The sequence below is a fragment of the Lontra canadensis genome, unplaced genomic scaffold (genome assembly GCF_010015895.1).
Source record: "Lontra canadensis isolate GAN:19392208 unplaced genomic scaffold, GSC_riverotter_1.0 scaffold6, whole genome shotgun sequence".
Taxonomy (NCBI): Eukaryota; Metazoa; Chordata; class Mammalia; order Carnivora; family Mustelidae; genus Lontra; species Lontra canadensis.
In genome coordinates this window covers 13,968,990-13,994,515 of record NW_022631000.1, presented here as the reverse complement: position 1 = coordinate 13,994,515, position 25,526 = coordinate 13,968,990, and the positions used below count along the sequence as shown (strand labels likewise).

The window sequence follows — 25,526 nt, the reverse complement described above, 5'->3', positions numbered from 1 at the left end:
TATTTATTTACTATAGGCTTATGCTTTGTGGTTGCATGAAGCTTACATAAGACATCTTGTAGTTTTAACAGTCTGTTTTAAGCTATAACTTCAAATGTATGCAAAACCTCTACATTTTTATACTCCTGCTCCCAAAGTTTGTATTTGATGTCACAATTTATAACCTTTTTTTTAAGATTTTATTTATTTATTTTAGAGAGAGAGCATGAGTGGGAGGGGCAGAGGGGGTGACAGAGAATCTGAAGCAGACTCCATGCTGAGTGTAGAGCCCGATGTGGGACTTGAACTCACAACACTGAGACCACAACCTGAGCTAAAACCAAAAGTCAGATGTTCAACTGACTGGAGCACCCAGGCACCCCACAATTTACATCTTTTATAGTGTTCATCCGTTAACAAATTATTATTATAGTTATTTTTAATACTTTTGTCTTTTAACCTTTATACTAGAGTTATAAGAGATTCACCTACCATCATTACCATATTATTTTCTATTAAACTATTTATATATATATATACCTTTACCAGTGAATTTTACAGTTTCATATGTTTTTATGTTACTAACTAGTGTCCTTCACTTCAACTTAGAGCCTTTTTTTTTTTTTAAAGATTTTATTTATTTATTTGACAGGCAGAGATCACAAGTAAGCAGATAGGCAGGCAGAGAGAGACAGAGGAGGAAGCAGGCTCCCTGCAGAGCACAGAGCCCAATGTGGGGCTTGATCCCAGGACCCTGGGATCATGACCTGAGCCGAAGGCAGAGGCTTTAACCCACTGAGCCACCCAGGCGCCCCAGAGCCCTTTTTTTAAAAAAAGATTTATTTTATTTATTTATTTGAGATATATATATAGAGAGAGTACACGAGTGGTGAGGGGACATAGAGAGAGGGGGCAGGGAAGCAGACTCCGGATGAGCAGAGATCCTGATGCAGGGCTGGATCTCAGGACTCTGAGATCATGACCTGAGGCAAAACCAAGAGTCGGATACCTAACCAATTGAGCTACTCTGTTGCCCCTTGAACTAGTCCTTTTCAGTGTTGGGATTTGAGTAAGGCTGGTCTAGTGGTAGTGAATTTATTTTGCTTTGGTTTATCTGGAAAATTCTTTTATTTCTCCTTCAATTGTGAAGGACATCTTTGCTGGGTAGACTATTCTTGTTTGGCTGGTTTTTTCTTCTAGCACTTTGAATATATTATCCCACTCCCTTTGTCCTGCAAGGTTTCTGCTAAAAAACTTGTTGATTGTCTTATGGGAGTGCCCTTGTATGTAACAAGTTGCTTTTCTCTTGCTGATACTCTACTTTTCTTTAACTTTTAACAGTTTAATTGTCTTGGTGTGTCCCTCTTTAGATGTATATTGTTTGCTATTCTTTGGGCCTCCTGGATATGGATGTCTGTTTCTTTCCCCAGGGAATTTTTTAGCCAGTATTTCTCTAAATAAGCTTTCTGCCCCCGCCTTTCTTCTAGAACCCCTGTAATGCATATATTTCTACCCTTGATGATGTCCTGTCAGTCCGTTATGCTATCTTCATTGTTTTTTTCTTTTTCCTCTGATTGGATGAATTCTCTGCTCTGTCTTTAAATTGGCTTATCCTTTCTTCTGCGTGATATAGCCTGATGTTGAACCCTTTATCAAATTTTTCAGTTCAGTTACTGTATTCTTCAGCTATATGATTTATGTTTGGGGGTTTTTTAATATATATTTTGTATCTCTTTGGTGAAATTCTTTGTTCATGCATTACTCAGTGGGCATTTTTTTATGATCACTGTTTTGAATTATCTATTGAGTAAATCATTTATTTCATTAAGATTGATTTCTAGAGATTCATCTTGTTCCTTTCATTGGAAGATATTCCCGTTTCTCTACTTTTCTTGACTCTTCCTGTTGGTTTCTGCACATGAAATAAAGCAGCCACTTCTCATAGTCTTGACAGAGCAGTCTCTTGTGGGAGATAAACCTTGTCAGTTCTTGACTGTCTCTCAAACCTTTGTGATCATCCAATCTGTTGTCTTTGTTCTTAGCGCCCAGTAGTTGAGCTGTACCAATACTTGTCAGTATCCCAAAGGGGAAAATCTCAGTCAGCACCTAGATCCAAGCTGATAAAAAAACCATACCCTCCTGGGAAATGTGTAAACCTGACAATTCACAGACCTGTACCCCTGGGGCAAATAATACATTATATGTTAATAAAAATAATTAATAAAGGAAAAGAAGAAAAAATATATAAAAAACAACAACAACACTGTACCCTCAAGTAGCAGCTGGGAATGTAGGGTAACTAAGCCCCTTCCAGGGAGAAACTATGAGATGTGTTTTGCCTGCTCCCTCTGCACTGAGCCCACAACGGGAGAAGGGTGCTCCTATACCCATTTAAAAATTACTTCTTTTGGGACGCCTGGGTGGCTCAGTTGGTTAAGCAGCTGCCTTCGGCTCAGGTCATGATCCCAGCGTCCTGGGATCGAGTCCCACATCGGGCTCCTTGCTCTGCAGGGAGCCTGCTTCTCCCTCTGCCTCTGCCTGCCATTCTGTCTGCCTGTGCTCGCTCTCTCTCTCTCTCATAAATAAATAAAATCTTAAAAAAAAAAATTACTTCTTTGTTACAGTCCTGTAGAACTTGTAAATGTAAGCTCCACTGGCTTTCCGAGCCAAGCAAACCAGGGTCCCATCCCTAAGGGGTAATCATAAATGTTGGGTAACCAGATTGTGTCCAAGCTCCTTCCAGAGAGGTGCTGGTTGTTTGGTTTTATTGGAGTGAGCTAGAAGGAGAAGGCAGAATAAGAGTCTATAGGGCACTTCCTTTGGGGAGGACCACAACCAACTCCTAAATGTGTGCTAAATTAGAAGCTGGACCCTCAGGCATTAGCTTACTGTACGGTCAAACCGCTTTCAGAGCGACTGGGAGATGGGCATGTTTGTCTGCTCTTTCAGGGCTGAACCCTAAGGGGATAGGAAGTGCGCACACATCCATTAAGAACCGTTTATTTGTTTCCTGTCGTTTTGTGTATCTCATGGACCCAAGCCCCAGTGGCTTTCAGAGGCAGTCATTTTATGGCCCTTTTCCTGAGTAGTTGTTTTAAAAGATGAAGTGCCAGATATGCAATCCAAACCCTTCATTCCTCAGAGAGAAGCTCCAAGTTGGGAGTTCCCTCCCTGTTGTATGGTGCTGTGCCAGGGATGGGGTTTATGTCAGAAGCGTGTTTCAGTCCTTCCTACCCAATTTGATATGGGTGCTTTTCTCATTCACCTGATAGGGAAGAGTCACTCAGCTAGTTTCTAGATTTCTAACAGAGGGAAATGCTCTGTATGTAGCTATACAATGAATACATCCAAGGCCGGAAGGAAGTCCAGGACCTCCTATGTCACCATCTTGGTCCCTTCTCAGCATTTTCACTTTTTAATTTTTCCCAGAAAGAACTAGAGAAGCAGAAGAGAATTAAGAGGAACCAGCAGCTGGAAGCAGTAGCCAAAGAACATTATGAAAGGATGTTGCTAAGGAAAAAAGGCCTGGAACCTTGGAAGAGATTGAGACTGCAAAACAAGCAAAACATCCAGGTTTGGTGTCACACACTTCCTCCCAAAATTACAAAATGGACTTTTCAAATGGAATAAATACCCAATTCAAATTGAGGGCTGCTTGGTGATTTAAAAGCTAAAAATAAAAGCTAAACGAGTGTATGTAATTCTTTGTTTTGGGTAAGAGTTCAGATTTGGTCTTCTAAGACAGAGAAAGATTTCTATAATTGCGTAGGTTAGAAACAAAATGAGTAGATTTTTTATTAAAGACTTTTTCAAAGTAAGATGAATAGAGGCTTCTCTCAATTTTAGCCATGTTTCTCATAAAGAATAAATAATTACCATAAAGTATTAGGTTTCTGTTTCAATAAAGCTGCATAATGCCCTCAAAAATCAGCGGCTTGCAATTTAGACATTTGTTTCTTACTCACACGTCTGTGGGCCAGCTGTGGATTACATTCAGGTCTCTCCACAGCCTCTTTCTGGCTTCAGCAGTAATTCAGGCCGTGCTTTTCACCTGGCAAATGTTTATTGTGCAACAACTAAGCCCAATGACGTAAACAGCCCACACCATACCTCTCCTTGTATCCGGTCCACTAACATTTCATTGGCTGAAGCAAATCATAGAGACAAACTCAAGGTCATTAAGGGGAGGAAAAGTTCCATCTACTTCATTGGGGGGCATTATGAAATCACATACAAAGAGTAGGGATCTGTAATCCTATTATAGGGAACCATAACTACCTCTGCCACACAGAGATATATAAAATCAAGTAACAGTAAGCTTCAAACTTACCCAGTGCATAGGGCAGGGCATTCTAAACTAAATGATCAGAAGCTCAAAATAGATGAGATGTTATTTTTAGAATTGTTTAAAAATAAGCACAGTAATTCTAGGTATGCCCACTATTACTTACACATTTGGCCAGGTTAATATTGAAGAGTAAAACTAGCGTTTTGGGTTATGAAAACCAAGTATCATGAGTCCCACTAAATTGAATAATGCTGCAGATTATACCTCTGGAAACGTGACGTAGGCTCCCTGCCTATTCATTCTTCATTCTCTTTGTTCTCTCCCTGTTTTTCATACTTTTTTACCTTCCCAAAATTGTTTTTTTCCTCTGTCCCTGATTTTTTGTCCTCAGCCTCCTTACCAGTGGTTCTAGAATTACTAAGTATTCCAAACCAGCTGAGGAAGGCCATTTGTGGTGATCTGACCTGAGGGCAAGAGGATCCATCTGTGCCCCGAGCCATTGCTATTTTGCTGCGGCTTTTTCCTTGTAATGAGAGAGAAGGGCTGACTCTCTAGTCTTCTGAGTGAATGAATCTGGAAGTGAAATCCGAAATTTGAACTGAAAATTTCCTTACAGTACACTACTACAAAGAGCATTTGCTATCTAACTGAATGCTTCTAGTTTTGTTTTATCTGGCTTTTGTATATTGTGTGTGTGTGGGGGGTTCATTTATTAATACGCAAAGGAAAAACAGACAGTGAATGGAAAGATTCATTCTTATATTCCTATCAGCTCTTCTTTTTTGGTCCTAGTATTTGAATAAATTCAAAAAAGGTATAAAATGCTGAAACAAATTGAATCTATGGTGAATAACCAAATTCAAATTTTTCTATTTCTTTATTTAAATAAAAAAAAATAGAAACAGGAGTTTGATCTGAAAATGACAACTATAGGCTTTAAGTACAGAAAAACCCAATTAAAAGAAAAACAGGAAGACAGATCTGAAACCAGCCTTTCCAAACTTTTCTGTTCATAAAACCTGTTATCCGTTCATCTGGAGATCTTATAAAAATGCACATTCCTGGTTCCACCTCCAGGTATTCTCGGTATGTCTGAGTTGCTGGCTGGTGTGTGTCAGGGAATCTGCATTTTTTAATAAGTAGCCTGGGGAATTCTGAGTGGTCTGAGCACCACATTTTGGGAATCACTGCTCTAGCTCATAACAAGTGCATTAGCTTCCTATTGCTGTCACAACAAATTACCACAACATTAGCAACTTACAGTAACACATTTACTAACTTAAAACTGGACTTGCTGGGCCAAGGTCAGAGTATCAGCAGGGCACCTTCCTTCTGGTGGTTCCAAGCGGGGGTGGAATCTGTTTCCAAGCCTCTTTCACCTTCCAGTGGCCACCGGCATCCTGTTGCTCTCAGCTCCCTCCTCGAATCACTCTTCTCTCTGCTTTCAGGTCACATACACTAATGCTGACCCTGTCACCTCCCTCTGACAAGCATTCTTGTGATTATATTTAGGGCTCTTGGATATCATACAGGATAATCTCCCCATTTTATAATCTTTCACTTAATCATATCTGCAAAATCCCTTGTACCACATAAGGTAACATATCTACAGGTTCCAGGGATCAGGACATGTACATCCCTGAGGGCCCACTATTCAGTCTGTCACAACAAGGTAGTAGAATTTTAGAGCATTAGCAGTCCTCTCCACCTCTTCCTATTTGTAATAAGGGCACTGAGCCTTAGAAGTCACATAGCACATTGGTTACAAAGCCAAAGTGTAGCCAGCACCTGGGAACACAGTCCAGGAAAGCAACCCGGTTCTGGCACGCCATTAAACTGTCAGAACCAGAGTATTAAGGTAGATGGTAACCACCAGGTGAAAGTTAAAAAATAAGAAATAAAAGGAAAAGTTCTGGAGCACAGTAAAAGGAAGGGGTAGCTTCTTTACCCATCTGTGTTGGCTTCTAGGAAGGGATACAAACAAAATTAAGAAAAAAGAAAGATCCAGTTAAACAGTCCCAGCCTTGTTTGTAACATTTTTTCAGAAGAGTTATTTAGCATTTTTTCCCTTAAACTCACGTATACTATAGAATATTTAATCCAAAAACCATTTCAGAACTTCTTTGAGACCTTCTGATAATCTTTTTCTTCCTGGTTCTCTGTTTTCCCAGAGGACAAAGAGCAGGAAGCGTAGGAGGCTCCCCTTGCCTTTTGGCTCCCAGACTGGGATGAGTCAGGCCAGACAGTGGTTTCGAGTGCCCCAGTGGTCTCCTGGATGGTCATTGGGCCGATAAGTAGGACTGTCAAGAGATTCACTTGGATCACTCCCATTTATGGTGCTGGCTGGTTAGGCAAGGCTTAGAAAAAGGTGTAATTGTATGGATGGGATTGAGAGGGAAGGGTTTTTCCTGCCTGCCCCTTAAAAGAATACAACAGTTACCTTGTAAAATTCACAAACTCTGAGTTACATGTTTATTTTGGTAGAATGATGTTCTCTCTGAACCTTTTAAGTTGGTAAGACATTAAATTATTCATCATGTTATTTCCTATTAAATGTTTTCGTGGTTTATTGACAATGTCTAAATTTCAATGCTGGTGACAGCTCATACTAGAAAACTAGTTGAAAATATTGGCATTTCCTCAGTTAGACAGTGGTTAAGTACATAATAGAGAGGTTTATTATGGAGTTGCTGTCCAAGCTCCAGGAGAACAAACTGAGAATATCATCACCTACACACTTTGAAACTTGATGCAAGTGAAATAATGGCTTTGGAGGTTTATTCCATTTTCCTAATAACCAGCCAGTCACTGTGGTCTTCGGGGAGTCAGCGCTGCAAGGCTGTGCATGATGTGAATCTAAAACCCCCATAAAACAGGGTCAGTAGTTAGAGCTCTTAGGACATAGTCTGAATGCCCTTAAGGTTATTCCCTCTATAGTGGCCTACATGTAGTTTATAGCATTATTTGCCAAGGTGATGTGTAGTTCCTTAAGTGATTAAACATACAAGGAATAAATTCCTTTTCTCATTTAAAAAATTGTCCAGGTGGCTGAAGAACATCACTCTTTGGCTCTACAGAGAAAATGCCTGCTGTCCTGGTTCCAGTACAGTCAGGAAATCCTGGCTAGAAACACAGCCCGGGCTGATCAGTTCTATTGCCAAATACTGCTTCGGAGAGTTATCCGGAGCTGGCTACAGGTAAGGCCACACAGGGAAGGAAGCTTTAAATACATGTCTCTGCTCAATCCTATGTAAGAAAATTAGGTGCAATCCAGATGTCCATAACTATTGTTTTTTTTTTTTTCCAAGAACAATATAGAATAAGCGGTCCAGTTCCTTGCTTTGAAATGAATATGAAAATGTCAAATCAGTTCTTCCTAAGTATAAAACACTTTTCACATAGAGTGTCCATAAACTGTTTATAAACTTAATGTAACATTACATCAGCTTTTGCTTTTATATTCATTCCTTGTTGCTTATCCCATAATTGCTTAAGTGATTTTACTAGAAACCTACCCCCTCAGGCTTAGAACTGTTTCCACACCTCTGGCTCCATTGTTTTTTTAATACATTGCAGAGGATATTATCTGGACTGCCATGCTATCTTTTTCTCTTTATGCCCCCAGTGTCCTTTGTTCTTTCGTATTTGTTGCAGTTCTCTTTTGTACTGTTTATTTGCTCTAATTCTTTGTCTGTGATATTATTTGTCTCACTTCTATTCCTTTCTTCATCCCCAGTACCTGACTGATCTGGAGGAAAAAGTACAAAAACTGTGGGTACATTTTCTTCAGAAGAAGATGTTCAGGGCCTGGTTTAATATGGTCAGGGAGGCCCAGATTGATTTCCAGAGCAAGCATGAGATTGCAGTGGAACATCATGACAGGTGAGGTTCTGATTTCTGAGGAAATTCACTCAGACTTCATAACTCTTCCACAGTGTATTCTATGCCTGGGATATGGCTTATGGATGAGGTGAGGGTTGGGAGAGCTGGGTACTTGAAGCTAACCAGACAGCGGGGGGAGTCCCAGCTCATCCAGTGACTCTTTGGAAACCCCTAGAACTCCTGGGTCTCCATCTTAAAATGAGGGGGAGGAGGATGCCTGCCCTCTCTGCCTCACAGGGGCTGTCCAGAGGGTGAAATCATGAGAAATACATGACTCACCTGAGCAAAGTGTACTGTCTATTAGTCGTACAGGTTTATCTCTGAAATTCAGTCTTTAACATTTACTCTGAAATACACCACCAATAGAGAAAAGTGTTGAAATCATACAGATACAGCTTAATGAATTACTGTCAAGTGGACTCCCATGTCACCACCACTGAGGTCAAGAAATAGGACACTGCTGGCCTCTGGAAATCCCCACAGGCTCCTTCCCAATTACAAACCCTGCCCTTCCCTCCAAAGGTAAACGGCTCTCTGACTTTTATAATGAGTACATCCTTGGGTTTCTTTTTACTTTGACCTAAGGATGCAGCCTTCGAGGCTATAATTTTGTGTTGCCTGGTTTGGAACTTTACAGAAGTGGAATCATGGTATACATCCTATTAATATTTATAATACAGTGATGTCTTACTTAAGCCATTGTCCTTAGGGAATAAGCTATTCTTATATACATTTTTGCTTGGACTCCTAATTTTAAGTATTTTGGATGGAAACGTTCTAAATTTCATTACATACTTTCCCTTGAGAGTAAACAAATGATCTGTGTTTTAATGATCAGTAGTCATTGCTTATGAGCATGATGTGGTGGGCAGATGCCTCCAAGCTCTGAGGCGGGAAGATTGTTCTTTAACTGGAAAAGTGACCCCTAACTCACTGCACCCAGATTAATTTTTGGTTCATTTGTTTTCATTTGCTTGTATGTGCCTTTCTGGTTTTTATAAAAGCATTCCTGTCTTGCCGCTAAGGTGCCCACCACCAGCAAACCCTACTCACCCTTGTTTACAGGTTACTGAAATCTGTGGTCCAGGAAAACAGTAAGCAAGTTGATTCTAATTTGGTCTAAAATAAAATAAGCAATGAGTGAGGATACTCAGAGGACTTGCCTTTGAATAAATGCTTCCCTTTGAAGGTTGACGTTTAAGACTCAGTCTGCATGACCCTGGACAAACAACCCTTCAGAGCTTCCCAGTCCTCTTTTGTAAAATGGGGATAACAATAGAACCAATCTAACAGCATTGTTGAGAAGACTAAACAGGGTAACATGGTACCTCACTTAGCACATGCTTAGCCCCCAAATAATAGCTATGTTTTATTTACTGTCATTGTTCAAGTGTTGTTATTAAACATCCTATTTGTCCACCTTTAGTATCTTTCTGTTTCTCAGCTGCCATGTACAGACTGAGATTCACTGGGACGGCTGCCCAGTGTGGCGCAGGACAGCCAGAGAGGGTGTTCACACACCCCAGAGAGGAGGGGAGCAGTGTCAGGATTTCCATTTTCAGGCAAGGAAACGGAAGCTGCAAGTAGCAGATCGATTTAGTACACAAATACCAAATGATGGAGCCTGGGCTCCGAGTCAGGCTTTCTGACTCCAAACCATTCTCTTCTTCCTGTAGCCCACCTTCTTCGCCAGTTTTCTAATTTAGTCTTGATTGTAAACTGTAAGATACAGTAGTAAGATAGTGGTCCTATGCAGGGCTTGAAGTTAGGAAATCAGTATGGGAATCCATGCATTCAACAAAAAATAAATTCTCAGCCAGTTTCTAGTTGATATAAAAGCATCACCAGGGGTGGCTCATTCAGGTTGCGCGTCTACCCACGGCTCAGGTCGTGATCCCAGGGTCCTGGGATTGAGCCAAGCCCTGCATTGGGCTCCCAGCTCAGCAAGGAGTCTGCTTCTCCCTCCCCCTACTTACGCACTCTGTGTCTTCTGTCTCTCTTGCTCACTCTCTCAATAAAAAAAAAAAAAAAGAAAGAAAAATCATCGCCAGGACTTGATGGCTTCCATCTTTGCTCTGTCCTCCATGGCTGACCCCTCCATGGCTCCTCAGACAGACCTCGTGGCTTCCTTGGAGCTTTCACACAACCTATTCAGTGCACCTCCCTGACTACCCAGTCTCCATATCCCTGTCTAGCCACTGTCCCACCCTGTTTTCTTCATAGCACTGAAGACTGTCTGAAGTTATACATTTATTTATCGTCCGTCCCTCCCAACAGTAGAAGTGCTGCATCTTAGTGCTGTGTTCCCAGGTTGTGGTAATGCCCAGTACAGGTGCAGAGCCAGGTACTGTGATACTCGGTCCATAAATGAATGGATGCATTTTCTTGCAGGAGTGACACTATTGTTTAGTCACGGGTCTTTTAAAAGGAACTTTAACATTTAAAAATTGATATTCAATTTCTTATTCAGTGTTACATGAATTAAAGAATATTATCTAGAAAAGTTGTGGGGGAAAGGGAAGGAAGGAGAGACATTTATTAGTGTGAGGGCTCATCTTAAAATTTCAGTAACACTGAGATGATCCTAATAAGAACATGAGGTATAATCTTACATATTTATATCACTTCTTAATATATTAATTTATAATTACATATAGAGTTACAATCTGTAAATCTGGAATTTTATACTTGGTGGGACAAGATGTCAGCCAGACCTAAGTGTCTCATCATCGGTACTTCCTGTGGAGTTCTGCCATGAGAGCTCAGCTGTGTGCTTGTCCGGCTCCTGTTGCATGAACCAGTAGATTTTTTTTAATATTGTAGATACTGTTCTATTTGTTTTACATATGTGATGGCACTGGATAAATGACATCTCCATGACTGAGCAATTACTATTATTATCCTCATTGTTTTAATTCCAGTGTAATTAATATGCAGTGTTAGTTTCAGGTGTACAATATAGTAATTCAACAATTCTATACACTACTCAGTGCTCATAACAATAAGTGCACCTCTTTAATGAAAATTAAAGGGGCTTATTAGAGAAATCTCAGAGCCTTTAATATATTAAATGTGCACTGTGAGTCTTTAACAGAATAAATGTGTACTTTTTGCTAAACTTTTTTATTTTTAATTTAAATTCAATTTAGTTGACATAGATTAGTTTCAGAGGTAGAGTTCAGTGATTCATCAGTTGCATATAATACCCAGTGCTCATTACATCAAGTATCTTCCTTAATGCCCATCACCCATTTATCCCATTCCCCCACCCCCCTCCTCCCCAGCCACCCTCTGTTTCCTATAGTTAAGAGTTTCTTATGGATTGCTTCCCTCTCTGTTTTTAATCTAATTTTTCCTCCCTTTTCCCTGTATTCATCTGTTTTGTTTCTTAAACAGTAAATGCACTCTTAATCCCCTTAACCTGTATCACCCATCCCCATACCCCTTTCCCCTCCGGCAACCGCCAGTTTGTTCTTTGTATTTAAAATTCTGGGGTTTTTTTGTTGTTATTTGTCTCTTTCTTATTTCTTAAATTCCACATATAAGTGAAATCATACGGTATTTGTCTTTCTCTGACTTACTTTACTTAACATTATACCTACCCTCTAGATCCATCCATGTTGTTGCAAATGGCAAGATTCCATTTGTTTTATGGCTGAATAATATACCATTATATATATGTATTTGTGTGTGTGTATGTTATGTTCATATAATACACACACACACACACACACACACACCACATCTCCTTAATCTATTGTATTGCTTCCATATGTGGCTATTGTAAACAGTGCTGCAATAAACATGGGGGTGCTTACATTTTTTCAAATTAATGTTTTTATATTCTGAGTAAATACCCAGTGGAGGGGCGCCTGGGTGGCTCAGTGGGTTAAAGCCTCTGCCTTCGGCTCAGGTCATGATTCCAGGGTCCTGGGATCGAGCCCCGCATCAGTCTCTCTCCTCAGGAGGAGCCTGCTTCTCCTCTGTCTCTCTCTGCCTGCCTCTCTGCCTACTTGTGATCTCTGTCAAATAAATAAATAAAATCTTTAAAAAGAAAAAAAGTAAAAAAAAAAAAAATACCCAGTGGAATTACCTGATCATAGGGTAGTTCCATTTTTAATTTTTGAGGAACCTCCATACTATTTTTTACAGCAGTTGCATCAGTTTGCATTCCTAACAGTGCACAAGGGTTCCTTTTTCTCCACATCCTTGCCAACACTTGTTATTTCTTAGGGTTTTGATTTTCATTTCCCTGACGATGAGTGATGTTGAGCATCTTTTCATGTGCCGGTTGGCCATCTGGATGTCTTCTCTGGAGAAATACATCTTCGTGTCTTCTGCCCCATTTTTTAATCAGATGGCTTTTTTGTGTTGAGTTGTATAAGTTCTTTATATATTTTGGACACTAACCCCTAATTGGATATATCATTTGCAAATATCTTCTCCATTTTGTAGGCTGTCTTTTTGTTTTGTTGATTGTTTCCTTTGCAGAAGTTTTTTATTTTGATGTAGTCCCAAGAGTTTATTTTTGCTTTTGTTTCCCTTGCCTTAGGAGACCTATCTAGAAAAATGTTGCTGTGGCTGATGTCCAAGAAATTACTGCCTATACTCTCTTTTAGGATTTTCATGGTCTTAGTTCTCACATTTAGGTCTTTAACCCATGTTAAGTTTTTCTGTACGGTGTAATTAAGTGGTCCAGTTTCTTGCTTTTGCATGTAGCTGTCCAATTTACCCAACACATTTGTTGAACAAACTGTCCGTCCTTTTCCCATTGCATATTCTTACCTCCTTTTTTGAAGATTAATTGCCCATATAATCATGGGTTTATTTCTGAGCTCTCTATCTTATTACATTGGTCAGTGTTTCTAATTTTGTGCCAGTACCGTACTGTTTTGATTACCACAGCTTTGTAGTTTATCTTGAAATCTGGGATTGTGATACCTCCAGTTTTGTTCTCTCTCAAGAATTCTTTCACTATATGGAGTTTTTTTGTGGTTCCATACAAATTTTTGGATTATTTGTTCTAGTTCTGTGAAAAATGCTGTTGGTATTTTGATAAAGATTGCATTCAATCTGTAGATTACCTGAGTTGTAGGGACATTTTAACAATATCTGTTCTCCCAATCTATGAGCTTGGAATATCTTTCCATTGGTTTGTGTCATCTTCCATTTCTTTCATCGCTGTTTTATAATTTTCAGAATACAGGTCTTTCACCTCCTTAAAGTTATTCCTAGGTATTTTATTATTTTTGGTGCACTTGTAAATGGAACTCTTAATTTCTCTGTCTGGTGTATAGAAATGCAATGGACTTCTGTATATTGAATTTGTATTATGCATCCTTATGAATTCATTTATTCTACTAATTTTTTGGTGGAGTCTTTAGGGTTTTCTAGAGGTAATATCATGTCATCTGCAAATAGTGAAAGTTTTATCTTCTTCCTTACCAATGTGGATGATTTTTATTTCTTTTTCTTGTCTGATTGCTGTGGCTAGGACTTCCAGTATTATGTTGAATAAAAATGGTGAGAGTGGGCATCCTTGTCTTGTTCCTGATTTAGGGGTAAAGCTCTCCATCTTTCACCATTGCGTATGATGTTAGCTGTGGATTTTTCATGTATGGCCTTTTGTTCTTTCCTTCTCTCTCTTTCCTTCCTTCCTTTCTTTCACATCTGGCCTTTATTATGTTGAGGTTTGTTCCCTCTAAACCTACTTTGTAGAGAGTTTTCATCATGAATGGATGTTGTACATTGTCAAATACTTTTCACTTTTTCTGTATTTACTGAAATGATCACGTGGCTTTTAATCCTGTCTCTGATTTTAATCCTGTCTCTAATCAATGTAGCACATTGATTCTTTTGTGAATATTGAACCAGCCTTGCATCCCAGGAATAAATCCCACTTGATTGTGGTAAATGATTTTTTGTTCTAATATATTGCTGGATTAGGTTTACTAGTATTTTGTTGAGGACTTTGGTGTCTATGTTCATTAGAGACATTGGCCTATAGGTCTCTTTTTTATAGTGCCTCTTTTTTTTTTTAAGTAGGTTCCACCCATGCCCAGCTTGAAGGCCAATGTAGGGGTTAAACTCACGACCCTGAGATCAAGAGTCAGATGCTTAACCAACTGCGCCACCTGCGTACCCCTTTCTTGTAGTGTGTTCATCTGGTTTTGGTATTGGGGTAATGCTGGCCTTATAGAATGAATTTGGAAACTTTCCTTCCTCTACTATTTTTTGGAATAGTTTGAGAAGAATAGGTCTTAACCTCCTCTTTAAATGTTTGGTCAAACTCACCTGTGAAGCCATCTGGTCCTGGACTTCTGTTTGTTGGAAATTTGTGGTTACTGATCCAATCTCATTGTTGGTAACTGGTCTATTCAAATTTTTACTTGAGTTTTGGGAGGTTATATGTTTTTAGGATTTTATCTACTTCTAGGTTGTCCAATTTGTTGGCATATAGCTTTTCATAATATTCTCTTACAACCCTTTATATTTCTGTGGTATTGGTTATTATTTTTCCTCTTTCATTTCTCAGTCCTCTTTTTTTGTTGATGAGTCTGGCTAAAGGTTTATCAATTTTGTTGGCCTTTTCAAAGAACCAGTTTCATTGATCCTGGTTTCGTTGATCTGTTCTCTTGTGGCATTTTTTGTTTTTTGTTTTGTTTTTACCTTCAATTTATTTCTGTTCTAGTCTTTATTATTTCCTTGCTTCTACTGGTTTTGGGTTTTGTTTGTTCTTTTTCTAGCTCCTTTAGGTATAAGGTTAGGTTTGAGGTTTTTCTTCCTTCTTGAGGTAGGCCTGTGTTGCTATAAACTTCCCTCTTGGAACAGCTCTGGCCACATCCCAAAGATTTTTGGACTATTGTATTTTCATTTTCATTTGCCTCTGTGTATTTTTTGATTTCCTGTTTGATTTCTGGGTTGACCTACTCATTGTTTAGTAGCATGTTATTCAACCTCTATGTATTTCGTTACTTCCAGATTTTTTTCTTGTGAATGAAAAGATGCATGGAATGACTTTGATCTTTTTGGATTTGTTGAGAGTTGGTTTGTGTCCTAACATCTGATCTGAGAATGTTCCATGTGCACTGGAAAAGAATGTGTATTCTGATGTTTTAGGATGGAATGTTCTGAATGTATCTATTAGATCCATCTGGTCCAATGTATCATTCCAAGCTATTATTTCCTTGTTGATTTTCTGTTTGGATGATCTTTCCATTGATATAAATGGGATGTTAAAGTGTCCTACTATTATTGTATTACTATCAATTACTTCCTTTATGTTCACTGGCTGCTCTATGTATTTGGGTCCTCACATGTTGGGTGCATAGTTATTTACAATGATCTTCTTGTTAGATTGTTCCCTTTATGGTTATGTAGTGTCCTTCTTTGTCTCTTTTTACACCAAAATACATGGTAATTAAAATAGCAAAAAGGTAGTGATATAGAGTTTTAAAAGCAACAAGAAAAAAGTTACATACAAGGGACACCCCATAAGGCTATCAGCTGATTTTTCAGCAACGTTGCAGATCAGAAGGAAGACATGATATATTCAAAGTGCTGAAAAAAAAATTTCCAACCACAAATATTTTATTCAGCAGGGCTAATCTTTCAGAATAGGAGACATAGTTTCCCAGACAAACAAAAATTAAAGAAATTCATCACCACTAAACTAGCCTTAAAAAAATGTTAAAGGGGATTCTTTGAGTGGAAAGGAAAGACCATAATCAGGAATAAGAAAAGTAGGAAGCACAAAAGCAATAAAATTAAGTATATATATAAAAATCGGTCATGAAGATAAAGGACTAGTATCCAAAATCTATAAAAGCTTATCAGACTCAACACCCAAAGAACAAATAATCCAATCAAGAAATGGGCAGAAGACATGAACAGACATTTAGGCCAACAGATGGCCAACAAACACGTGAAAAAGTGCTCTACCTCACTTGGCATCAGGGAAATACAAATCAAAACCACAGTGAGATACCACCTCACACCAGTCAGAATGGCTAAAATTAATCAGTGAGGAAATGATAGCTGTTGGCGAGGATGCAGAGAAAGGGGATCCCTCCTACACTGTTGTTGGAAATGCAAGCTGGTGGAGCTACTCTGGAAAACAGCATGGAGGTTCCTCAGAAAGTTGAAAATACCGCTATGGTACAACCCAGCAATTGCACTACTGGGTATTTACCCTAAAGATACAAACGTAGTGATCCGAAGGAGCATGTGCACCCGATTGTTTATAGCGGCAATATCCACAATAGCCAAACTATGGAAAGAGCCTGTCTATCACCAAATGAATGGATAAAGAAGATGTGGTATGTATATACAATGGAATACTATGCAGCCATCCAAAAAACCCAAAATCTTGCCATTTGCAGCAGTGTGGATGGAACTAGAAGGTATTATGCAGAGGAAATAAGTCAATGAGAGAAAGACAATTATCATGTGATCTCACTGATACGAGGAATTTGAGAAACAAGACAGAGGATCATAGGGGAAAGGAAGGAAAAATGAAACAGGATGAAACCAAAGAGGGAGACAAACCATAAGAGACTCTTAATCCCAGGAAACAAACTGAGGGTTGCTAGAGTGCAGGGGGGTGGGAGGGATGGAGTGGCTGGATGATGGACATTGGAAAGGGTATGTGCTATGGTGAGTGCTGTGAATTGTGTAAGACTGATGAATCACAGAGCTGCCCCTCTGAAACAAGAATACAAAAAAAAAGGGGGGGGTCAAGAGAGTCACAGAATAAAAGAATGTAAAATATGATACCATATATCTAAAACATGGTGGTTGGAGGAAGAAGGGAGTAAAAATGTATGGCTTTATAATGAGTTCAAACTTAACCAACCATCAACTTAATATAGACCACTATATGCAGAAAATGTTATATGTAAACCTAATATCAAAAACGTGTAATAGATATGCAAAAAATAAAGAGAAAAGAATCCAAGTATATCACTAAAGAAAGCCAACAAACCATGCGAGAAGAGCAAGAGAAGAAGTGAACAAACAACGACAAAAATAACCATAAAACAATGGAAATAAGCACATACTTGTCAATAATTACTTTGAATATAATAGACAACATGCTCCAGTCAAAAGACATAAGATGACAGAATGAATAACAAAGCAAGACCCATCTATATGCTGCCTACACGAGACTCCTTTCAGACCTAAAGACACTGAAAGATTGAAAGTGAGGGGATGGACAAACATTTATCCTGAAAAAGGAAGGGAAAAGAAAACTGGGGTAGGAATACCTATGAGGGACAAAATACACTTTGAAACAAAGACTGTAACAAGCAACAAAGAAGTACTTGTGGGGCGCCTGGGCGGCTCAGTGGGTTAAAACCTCTGCCTTCAGCTCGGGTCATGATCCCAGGGCCCGGGGATTGAGCCCCACATCGGGCTCTCTGCTCAGCAGGGAGCCTGCTTCCCTTCCTCTCTCTCTCTGCCTGCTTGTGATCTCTATCTGTCAAATAAATAAATAAAATCTTTAAAAAAATAAAAAAAATTAAAAAAAGAAGTACTTGTTATATTTCCAATATTGCCTCAATACTGTAGTTCTAAAGCATTCTGGAGTCATAGGCCCCTTCACAGTAATAAGTCACATACCAAGACCCACAGATATTCCCCTATGCTCATACCATACAGTGTTATATAAAATGTCAAGGAGTTTTTGGACCACAGGTTAAGAAATCTTATGTTGTGACTTAAATCACATTTATTACATAAAACATCCACAGGTCATCTATCAAAACATACTTGCCAAGCATAAAAAAATACCCAATAACATGGTGTCAGGCTCTCATAATTCAGTAGACCACGTGCTGTAGGAGTTCTGAAGAGGGAAAGATAAATGCCAGCAATGACAGTCTGGGAAGATTTCCTCTGCGGGAGTGGGGCACAGCATTTCCATTAGGAGAGAACAGTAGGAGATGAAATATAGAAGTCAGAAAGTGGGATGGTAGGCAGGAGAACTGTGAACAGAGGTAAAAGTGGGAGATGGGTGAGGACAGAGTGGGCAGATAGCCAAGGACAGGTGGCCGTCAGTGGAGGCCTGGATGGATGAAGGAAGAAAGCCAATTTGAAGCAGCTCCACTCCTTGTAGCCTTTTAGGTTTTAACTTCCAGCAGCAAAAATCAACATTATCAGAAACAGCAAATAGCCATTAGCCATAGAGTTCATGGGGGCTGTGATGCATTCCAGGATTTCTTGAGAAGGTCAAGAAGCTAGACTAAATCCCATCTGTGCCTCGAGTTGTGAAAATACAAACTTAGCTACTCTACATTTTTGTTTCAGCCGCATAACTTTGCTTATAATTCCTTATACACACCATGCTGTTCTTGCCTCTTTTGCCTGTACTCAAGACATGTTCTCTTCTAGAAAAAGCCTTTTGTCTGACAAAACTCAGTTCAGATCATCTCTTTCAAAGACTTGTGATGCCCCTCACTACCAGACTGGGGGAGTACCCGGTGCGTATCTCCACCATGACGGCCCCTCACTGCTTTGAAGTGATCTGTTCACCAGGGTGACTCCGTCTTTGGGCAGAGACTGTCTGGCTTACCTTCACAGCCCTAGTGTGCACATAGTTGTGTTACCCTAAAAGGCCATTGCGGGTCTCCCCTCTGACAGCAGATAATCTCACTTCAACTTGGGATCCTCCAGAACTGTGATTCCAGAACCTGACATTAATATAATCTTTCCTAACTAAAATTCAAGGGAGGTGGCATTCCTTGTTGGATGTGATGTTACCAGAGGTCTTTTTAAACAGCAGGCACAAGCGCACCTCGGAGATGTTGTGGGCTCAGTTCCAGACCACTGCAGTAAAGCGAATGTCAGAATTAGCAAGTTGAATGAATTTTTATTTCCCAGTATTTTTAAAAGTTATGTTCATACTATACTATTAAATGTGCAATAGAATTATGTTTTAAAAAAACAATGTATATACTTAATTTAAAAATACTTTATTGCTAAAAAGGCTGTCATCTGAGCTTTCAGGGGGTCTTGATCTTTTTGCTGACAGAAGGTCTTGCCTCCCTGTTAAAGACTGCTGATTGATTAGGATGGCCGTTGCTGAAAGTGGAGGTGGCTGCAGCAATTTCTTTAAAAAGACAACAGTGAAGTTTACTGCACCTGTTGACTCTTCCTTTCACAATTTCTCTGTAGCATACGATACTGTTTGGTAGTATTTTACCCACAGCAGAACTTCTTCTAAAATTGGAATCAATCTTCTCATCCCTTGTTGCTGCTTTATCAACTAAATTTATGTAATATTCTAAATCCTTTGTTGTCACGTCATCAATCTTCACCAGGAGAAGATCCCATCTCAAGAAACTACTTTCTTTCCTCATCCATAAGAAGCCGCCATTCGTCCATTAAAGCTGTAGCGTGAGATTGCAGCAGCTTAACCCCATCTTCAGGCTCTACTTCTCATTCTAGTTCTCTTGCTATTTCCCCCACATCTGCGCTACTTGCTCCGCTCCATTCTGGAACCTCTCAACCCATGAGGGTTGGCATTGACTTCTACAGTCCTGTGATTGTTGATATTTTGACCTCTTCCCATGAATTATGAATGTTCCTAATGACAGCTAGAATGGTGAATTCTTTCCAGAAGGTTTCCAATTTACTTTGCCCAGATGCATCAGAAGAATCACAATCTATGAGAGGTATAGCCCTAAGAAATGTATTTCTTAAATGATAAAGAATTGACAGTCAAAATGACTCCTCGTTCCATGGCCTGCAGAATGGATATCGCGCGAGCGGGATGAAAACATTAATCTTGTTGTCCATCTCCATCAGAGCTCTTGGGTGACCAAGGGCATTGTCAGTTAGCAGTCCTGTTTTGCAAGGAATCTGTTTTTTCCCCTGAGCAATAGGTCTCAACAGTGAGCTTAAGATATTCAGTAAACCATATTGTAAACAAATGTGCTGTCATCCAGGCTTTGTTGTCCCATTTATAGAGCACAGGCAGAGTGGATTTAGCAGAATTCTTAAGGGCCCTGGATTTTGGAGTGGTCAAGGAACACTGGCTTCAGTTCTAGTCACCAGCTGCTTAGCCCCTAACAAGAGAGTCAGGCTTGACTCTCTTGTTAGGGGCTTGAAGCTTTGAAGCCAGGCATCGACGTCTACGAAGTCTTAGATGGCATCATCTTCCACAATAAGACTGTTTCATCTACAGTGAAAACCTGTTGTTCAGTGTAGCCATCTTCATGAATTACCTTGGCCAGACCTTCTGGAGAATTTGCTGCTGCCCCTTCACTTTTATGTTACGAAGATGGTTATTTCCTTAAACTTCATGAACCACCTCTGCTGGCTTCCAGCTTTTCTGCAGCTGCTTCTTCTCTCAGCCTTTCTAGAATTGAAGAGAGTTCAGGCCTTGCTCTGGATTAGGCTTTGGCTGAAGAGAATATCATGGCTGGTTTGATCTTCTATCCAGACTATTTAGACTTTCTCCATATCGGCAGTAAGTCTGTTTTGCTTCCTTAGTATTTGTGTGTTCAGTGGACTAGCACTTTTAATTTCCTTCAAGAACTTTTCCTTTGCATTCACAATTTGGCTTTTTGGCAAATGATGCCTAGCTTTTGGCCTGTCTTGGCTCTTGACATGCCTTCCTCACTAAGGTTAATCATTTCTAGCTTTTGATTTACAGTGAGAGATGTGTGACTTTTCCTCTCACTTTAACACATGGAAGCCAGTGCAGAGTTATTAACTCACCTAATTTCAATATCCTTGCGTCTCGGACTAGGGAAGCCTGAGCAGAGGGAGAGAGATGGAACGGCTAGTCGAGCAGTCAGAACACACACATTTATCAGTTAAGTGTGCTGTCTCATGTGGACGTGGTTCATGCCCCCAACATCAGTGTTCACAGCAAAGGTCACTGATCCCAGATCACTGCAACAGACACCCGTGATGATGAAAATGTTTGAAGTATTGAGAGAATTACCAAAATGCAACAGAGAAACACGAAATAAGCAGATGCTGTTGGGAAAAGTGGTGCCAGCAGACTCGCTCAGTGCAGGGTTGCTGCCACAGATCTTCAGTTTATGAAAAAGGCAGTATCTGCGAAGTGTGACACAAAGAGGTATGTCTGTATGTCGAAGTACCTGGGCCTCAGACCCTGTAACTGTGGTGCTGCCTTTGCTTCTCCAGCATCTTTTCCTTGAGGGCTCTGGCTGCTAGAGTCTTTGGTCCATGGGTCCTGTCTCGAGCATAAGACACAGGCTCTGATCAGATCACCTGAGAGTATCTCATGGGCCGCATTTTCAGAGGCCCCTGGGTGCTCTGCCCAAATGTCTCACAGAGGGTTTCCCTGATTGCCTGATGGGAAATAAAAATGATCTATCAGTCCCTCCATCCTATTTTGCCACTTTATTTTCTTCATAGCATTTCTTTTTAAAAATATTTTATTTATTCATTTGACAGATACACGGCGACAGAGGTAACACAATCAGGAGGAATGGGAGAGGGAGAACAAGCCTCCTGCTGAGCAGGGAGCCTAGGTGGGGCTTGATCCCAGGACCCTGGGATCATGACCTAAGCCGAAGGCAGATGCTTATCGACTGAGCCACCCAGGCAACCCTTTTCATAGCATTTCGGTCTGAATTCCAATTTTGCTCTCTGTATGTTTTATATAACACTGTATTCAAAGAATCATTCTTCTACAGTTTTTAATATACTTCAGATGGAAAGTCAACTTTTCCATAGTGTGTAACTTTTTTTCCTTTTCTGTTTCAAGGAGGATTCTCTGGGTCACATTTGAGACATGGAAGAAGTTTGTGAAATTTATGAAAGAGGAAAGAATAAAAGAAGAAAGGCGAGAGCAACTCCGTCGGAGGGTGGCTGAAATTCTCCCAGACTTCCAGCCGCTCGCATCCTGGTAACCCTCGGGCAGCAGAGACTGGCGCCATGTGAGCGCGCAGGGTGCGGGATGGGCATCCGTCCATGAGGGCAGACACCCGCTCCGTCATCTGGCAAATACTTCTTGGATCGAGAGGATTACCTGGGCAGTTTTTACTTCCTCCTTTGATTTCTGTTGGATTACTAATTAGTTCACTAAAGCATTTAGCATAGCAGGATCAAAGAACAGTGTAAATCTCAACTATTCAGATGCATTCTATATATTTTTAGCATCATAAACTTTAAAGAGGACAAGTGTTTCCTTGCCTGAGTCTCCGAAGGAAATGTGTCCTTCTGGTGTACCATGAGTTGTTGACAAATTTAACTTTATAGAAATTCAAAGGAGTGAGTATGCAGGGAAGGAGTCATAGTGGTCAGTGATAGTGCCTTAGCGTCAGCAACAGGCGCTCTGCTGGACGCCATGCACCCCCCCCCCCCCCCCCCACAGCCCCCATGGAAAGCCGCCTATCAAATGGGACTCAGTGCAGCTGCTGCAAAGCGCAGGACTATCTCCTTATTTGGAGGACACAGTGGCACCAAAGACCCTTCTCTTCAGTGCATCCTGACAAGCATGAAGGGAATTCTAAAAGCTAATGTAACGCTCTCAGGGGCAGTCCAGCAATTCGTTAACATGTCTGCGCGTGCTCCCAGCTGCAACTTCTAAATAACATACCTGTCTGTCCTCTAGCCTTCAGCTCAGTTTGATCCACATAGCGCGATGGATTCAAAGAATGATTTCATCTTTAAGGTGCAGATGACTATAAAGACTGATGAAATGCTCTTCTGTGAGTTGTCTGAATTACCTGCTAGTGAAAAAAAATTTCATTACAAAATACATGTTCATTATAACAAATTTAAGTAATAGACAAGTGTACTACCCAGTAGAACAAGAAAGTCCTTTGCAGCCCTGAGGTAACTACCAGTATTTGCTAGGTTTACAATTTCAAGCGGTAAGATAAAATTCTGTGTGTTGTTCAATCAATTGTTATTGTCCTTATTTCCTAGAAGGGATAGGCAGTTCCACTGTCTGCAATGACTTATATCCTTTTTTTGTGGAACATGTGTGAAGATTTACTCAGAAATGACAAAACACCCTAAATTGAAGTTTATTCCTTCTACAGTGTCCGTGTCCCCACGTCTTTTCCTTTAATAAGATTATATAACTGTCATTTACAAACTCTTTTAGACTAACACCCACTAATGAAAACAGGATTAAAAGAAACTCATCTGTAGTCTCTTTCCATTCAAAACCCAATCTGCTCACCCCGACCTGTAATGCAAAGCACAGTACCAGCTACCATCAACCCCCAGACATCAAATACCAAGTTCCTATCCCTGCCAAGCCTGCAGATAAGGGCGAATCCTTTAAGTAAACATGCCAAGGGCCTAAAGAAATGCCATAAAGCTTAAGTTTCCTCTCTTAAGCTTTCCTTTTATTTTTACTTCACCTCAAACGTCAATTAGCCATTGAGTCTTTAGCAGACCATATTCTGACTGGGCCAGTGAGGACTTTCTACCTCCCTCCTTTTTTTTTTTTTTTTTTGAAAGGATTTTATTTATTTATTTGATACAAAGCGAAAGAGAGCACAGGCAGGGGTAGCGGCAGGCAGAGGAAGGAGACGCAGACTCCCCACCAAGCAGACACCAATGAGGGGCTTGATCCCAGGGCCCTGGGATCATGACCTGAGCCAAAGGCAGACACTTTACCATCTGAGCCACCCAGGCACCCTTTTTACCTACTTAACCATAGGCAAATCGCTTAGTAAATCACCTGTAGTTCTTGCTGGGCTATCCTAAAGACATGATTAGGAATATTACTGCTAACAAAATGCCCAAAATAGCAGTATCCCTGGCCTATAAAACTAGACAAAGTAACCAACAGGAAAAGGACTGTTTAGGGCCAAGGATAACTGAGGTCCGAAGGACAGGGACACTTCGGTAGCCAGAGGAGCAGCCCGGCTCTAACACAGATGTCCCTTAAAGCAAGAGAGTTCAGGAGACACGCTAATAAACACACTAATAAACACCAACTATTTCCTTTAAAGAAAGCACTTTATTTTCCATTTAAGCAACTTGGTCACAGTACATTATTTTACATAAATGGCAGTTAAATTTTTAAATCTCCATTTAAAAGGCCCTGTGTCTGATCTGAGGTGATAAGAGGATACGAATACAAGTATAAAAACAGTGCAAAACGTCTAGCCCGCAGCCTCCAGAGTTGGCGTCAGGAATCCCCTTTAGTGTTGCCCGGCCTGGTGCGTTAAATATTGAACATTAAATATCCCTGGGTTTCCTTAAGCCTAACAATCAGACTGAGAGATGTAATCAAATGAAAAGGCCCGAAAACCGTAACAATGCAAATCATCGAATCACCCAGACCACAGGATCGGAGCAGCCTGAGCCTGCAAGTTCTAGAACACGGCATTGGGTCAGTGGTGCCATGGGAAGAAAGGCAGGATGTTTGCTGCATCGGTAACTAGAGTCCACTGGCTCTGGGTTTAAAGCTTTGCCTTTGAAGCATGAATTCCCTAGAAGAGAAGGTGCTGCCAGGAAGGCTAGAGTAGCAGGAAGTCAAAAGCCCAACTCGGAAACAGCTGGAGATAGCTGCAGCCTCTAAGAGACCCGTCTCCACGAACCAAGCAATCCTGGCCGCCGCTGCTACAGCGGGTGCCAGCTCGAGTGCGGTAGCAGTCCGTCAGCAACAAGATCACATCTAGCCGACTTTGCAGGAAGTTTCTGTTCATCACAGCAAACACCCACAAGAACACAAGGAATTTTGTTCAGCACTAAGTTAGGCAGAGATCTCCTCCTTCCCCGGCATCGCCTTGGCAGTGTTTAATAAAAAATGGCATACTTGCCACGCTGCTGATGAGAAAACCAGATTCCAAACAGGTGCCTCAAGCAAAAGTCTCTATCCTCCCTTGCTTGTTTGAGGAAATTCTCTTTTTTCAAACGCAGGGTACCTAAATATGGCTAAAATGAAGTCCTATAAACCTACTTACCTCATTTAAGGAGACCCTTAAATTTCAAAAAAACACTGTTAAACATCCTGGTTAAAACTGTGCTTCTAGATGTCACATTTTTGCTTCTGTTAGTTGAGCTTTGTAGTAAAAAGCTAATGTCCTCGCCAAAGGAAATATACTAGAGAGTCTATGAAGCAGATGGTCAGTATTCTAGTGAACCTTACTGGCACTGTTTTCTGGCAGTGGAAGATTCTAGTATAGAAAATTTTCTCTTACTAAAAATATTAGAAGTACAAAGGACTGTTGCATAAGAGAAAGTCTGCAGCACTCTTTCTGCTAGACAGGTGGCACAGTGGAAGACAACAATTACTTCATTCACCAAAGGACAATGCTACTTGAATGGCAAAGAGTTCCAGTATCCTAAGCAGACACAGAGGTGGCTGAGGTGAGATGACCAGCAGTGTCCCCAAAACTCACTTAAGGCTTGTTAATGGTCAGTTCATGTCAGG

At 40.4% G+C, this 25,526-nt stretch overlaps 1 protein-coding gene across 4 annotated transcripts in view; it reads left to right on the top strand.

Moving 5' to 3' along the window:
• CCDC191 (coiled-coil domain containing 191) overlaps positions 1-22,078 on the top strand; it is an 87,237-nt gene extending 65,159 nt beyond the window's left edge. For 3 of the 4 annotated variants that reach the window (XM_032852255.1, XM_032852254.1, XM_032852257.1), the window contains exons 14-17: positions 3,409-3,552; positions 7,312-7,464; positions 8,004-8,149; positions 21,894-22,078. In XM_032852255.1, coding sequence (XP_032708146.1) covers positions 3,409-3,552; positions 7,312-7,464; positions 8,004-8,149; positions 21,894-22,038 — 588 coding nt within the window. In that variant the 3' untranslated portion in view covers positions 22,039-22,078. Of the gene's footprint in view, positions 1-3,408; positions 3,553-7,311; positions 7,465-8,003; positions 8,154-21,893 lie in introns of those variants that run through there. The other variant, XM_032852256.1, reaches the window with a different exon arrangement.
• The last annotated feature ends 3,448 nt before the right edge of the window (positions 22,079-25,526 follow it).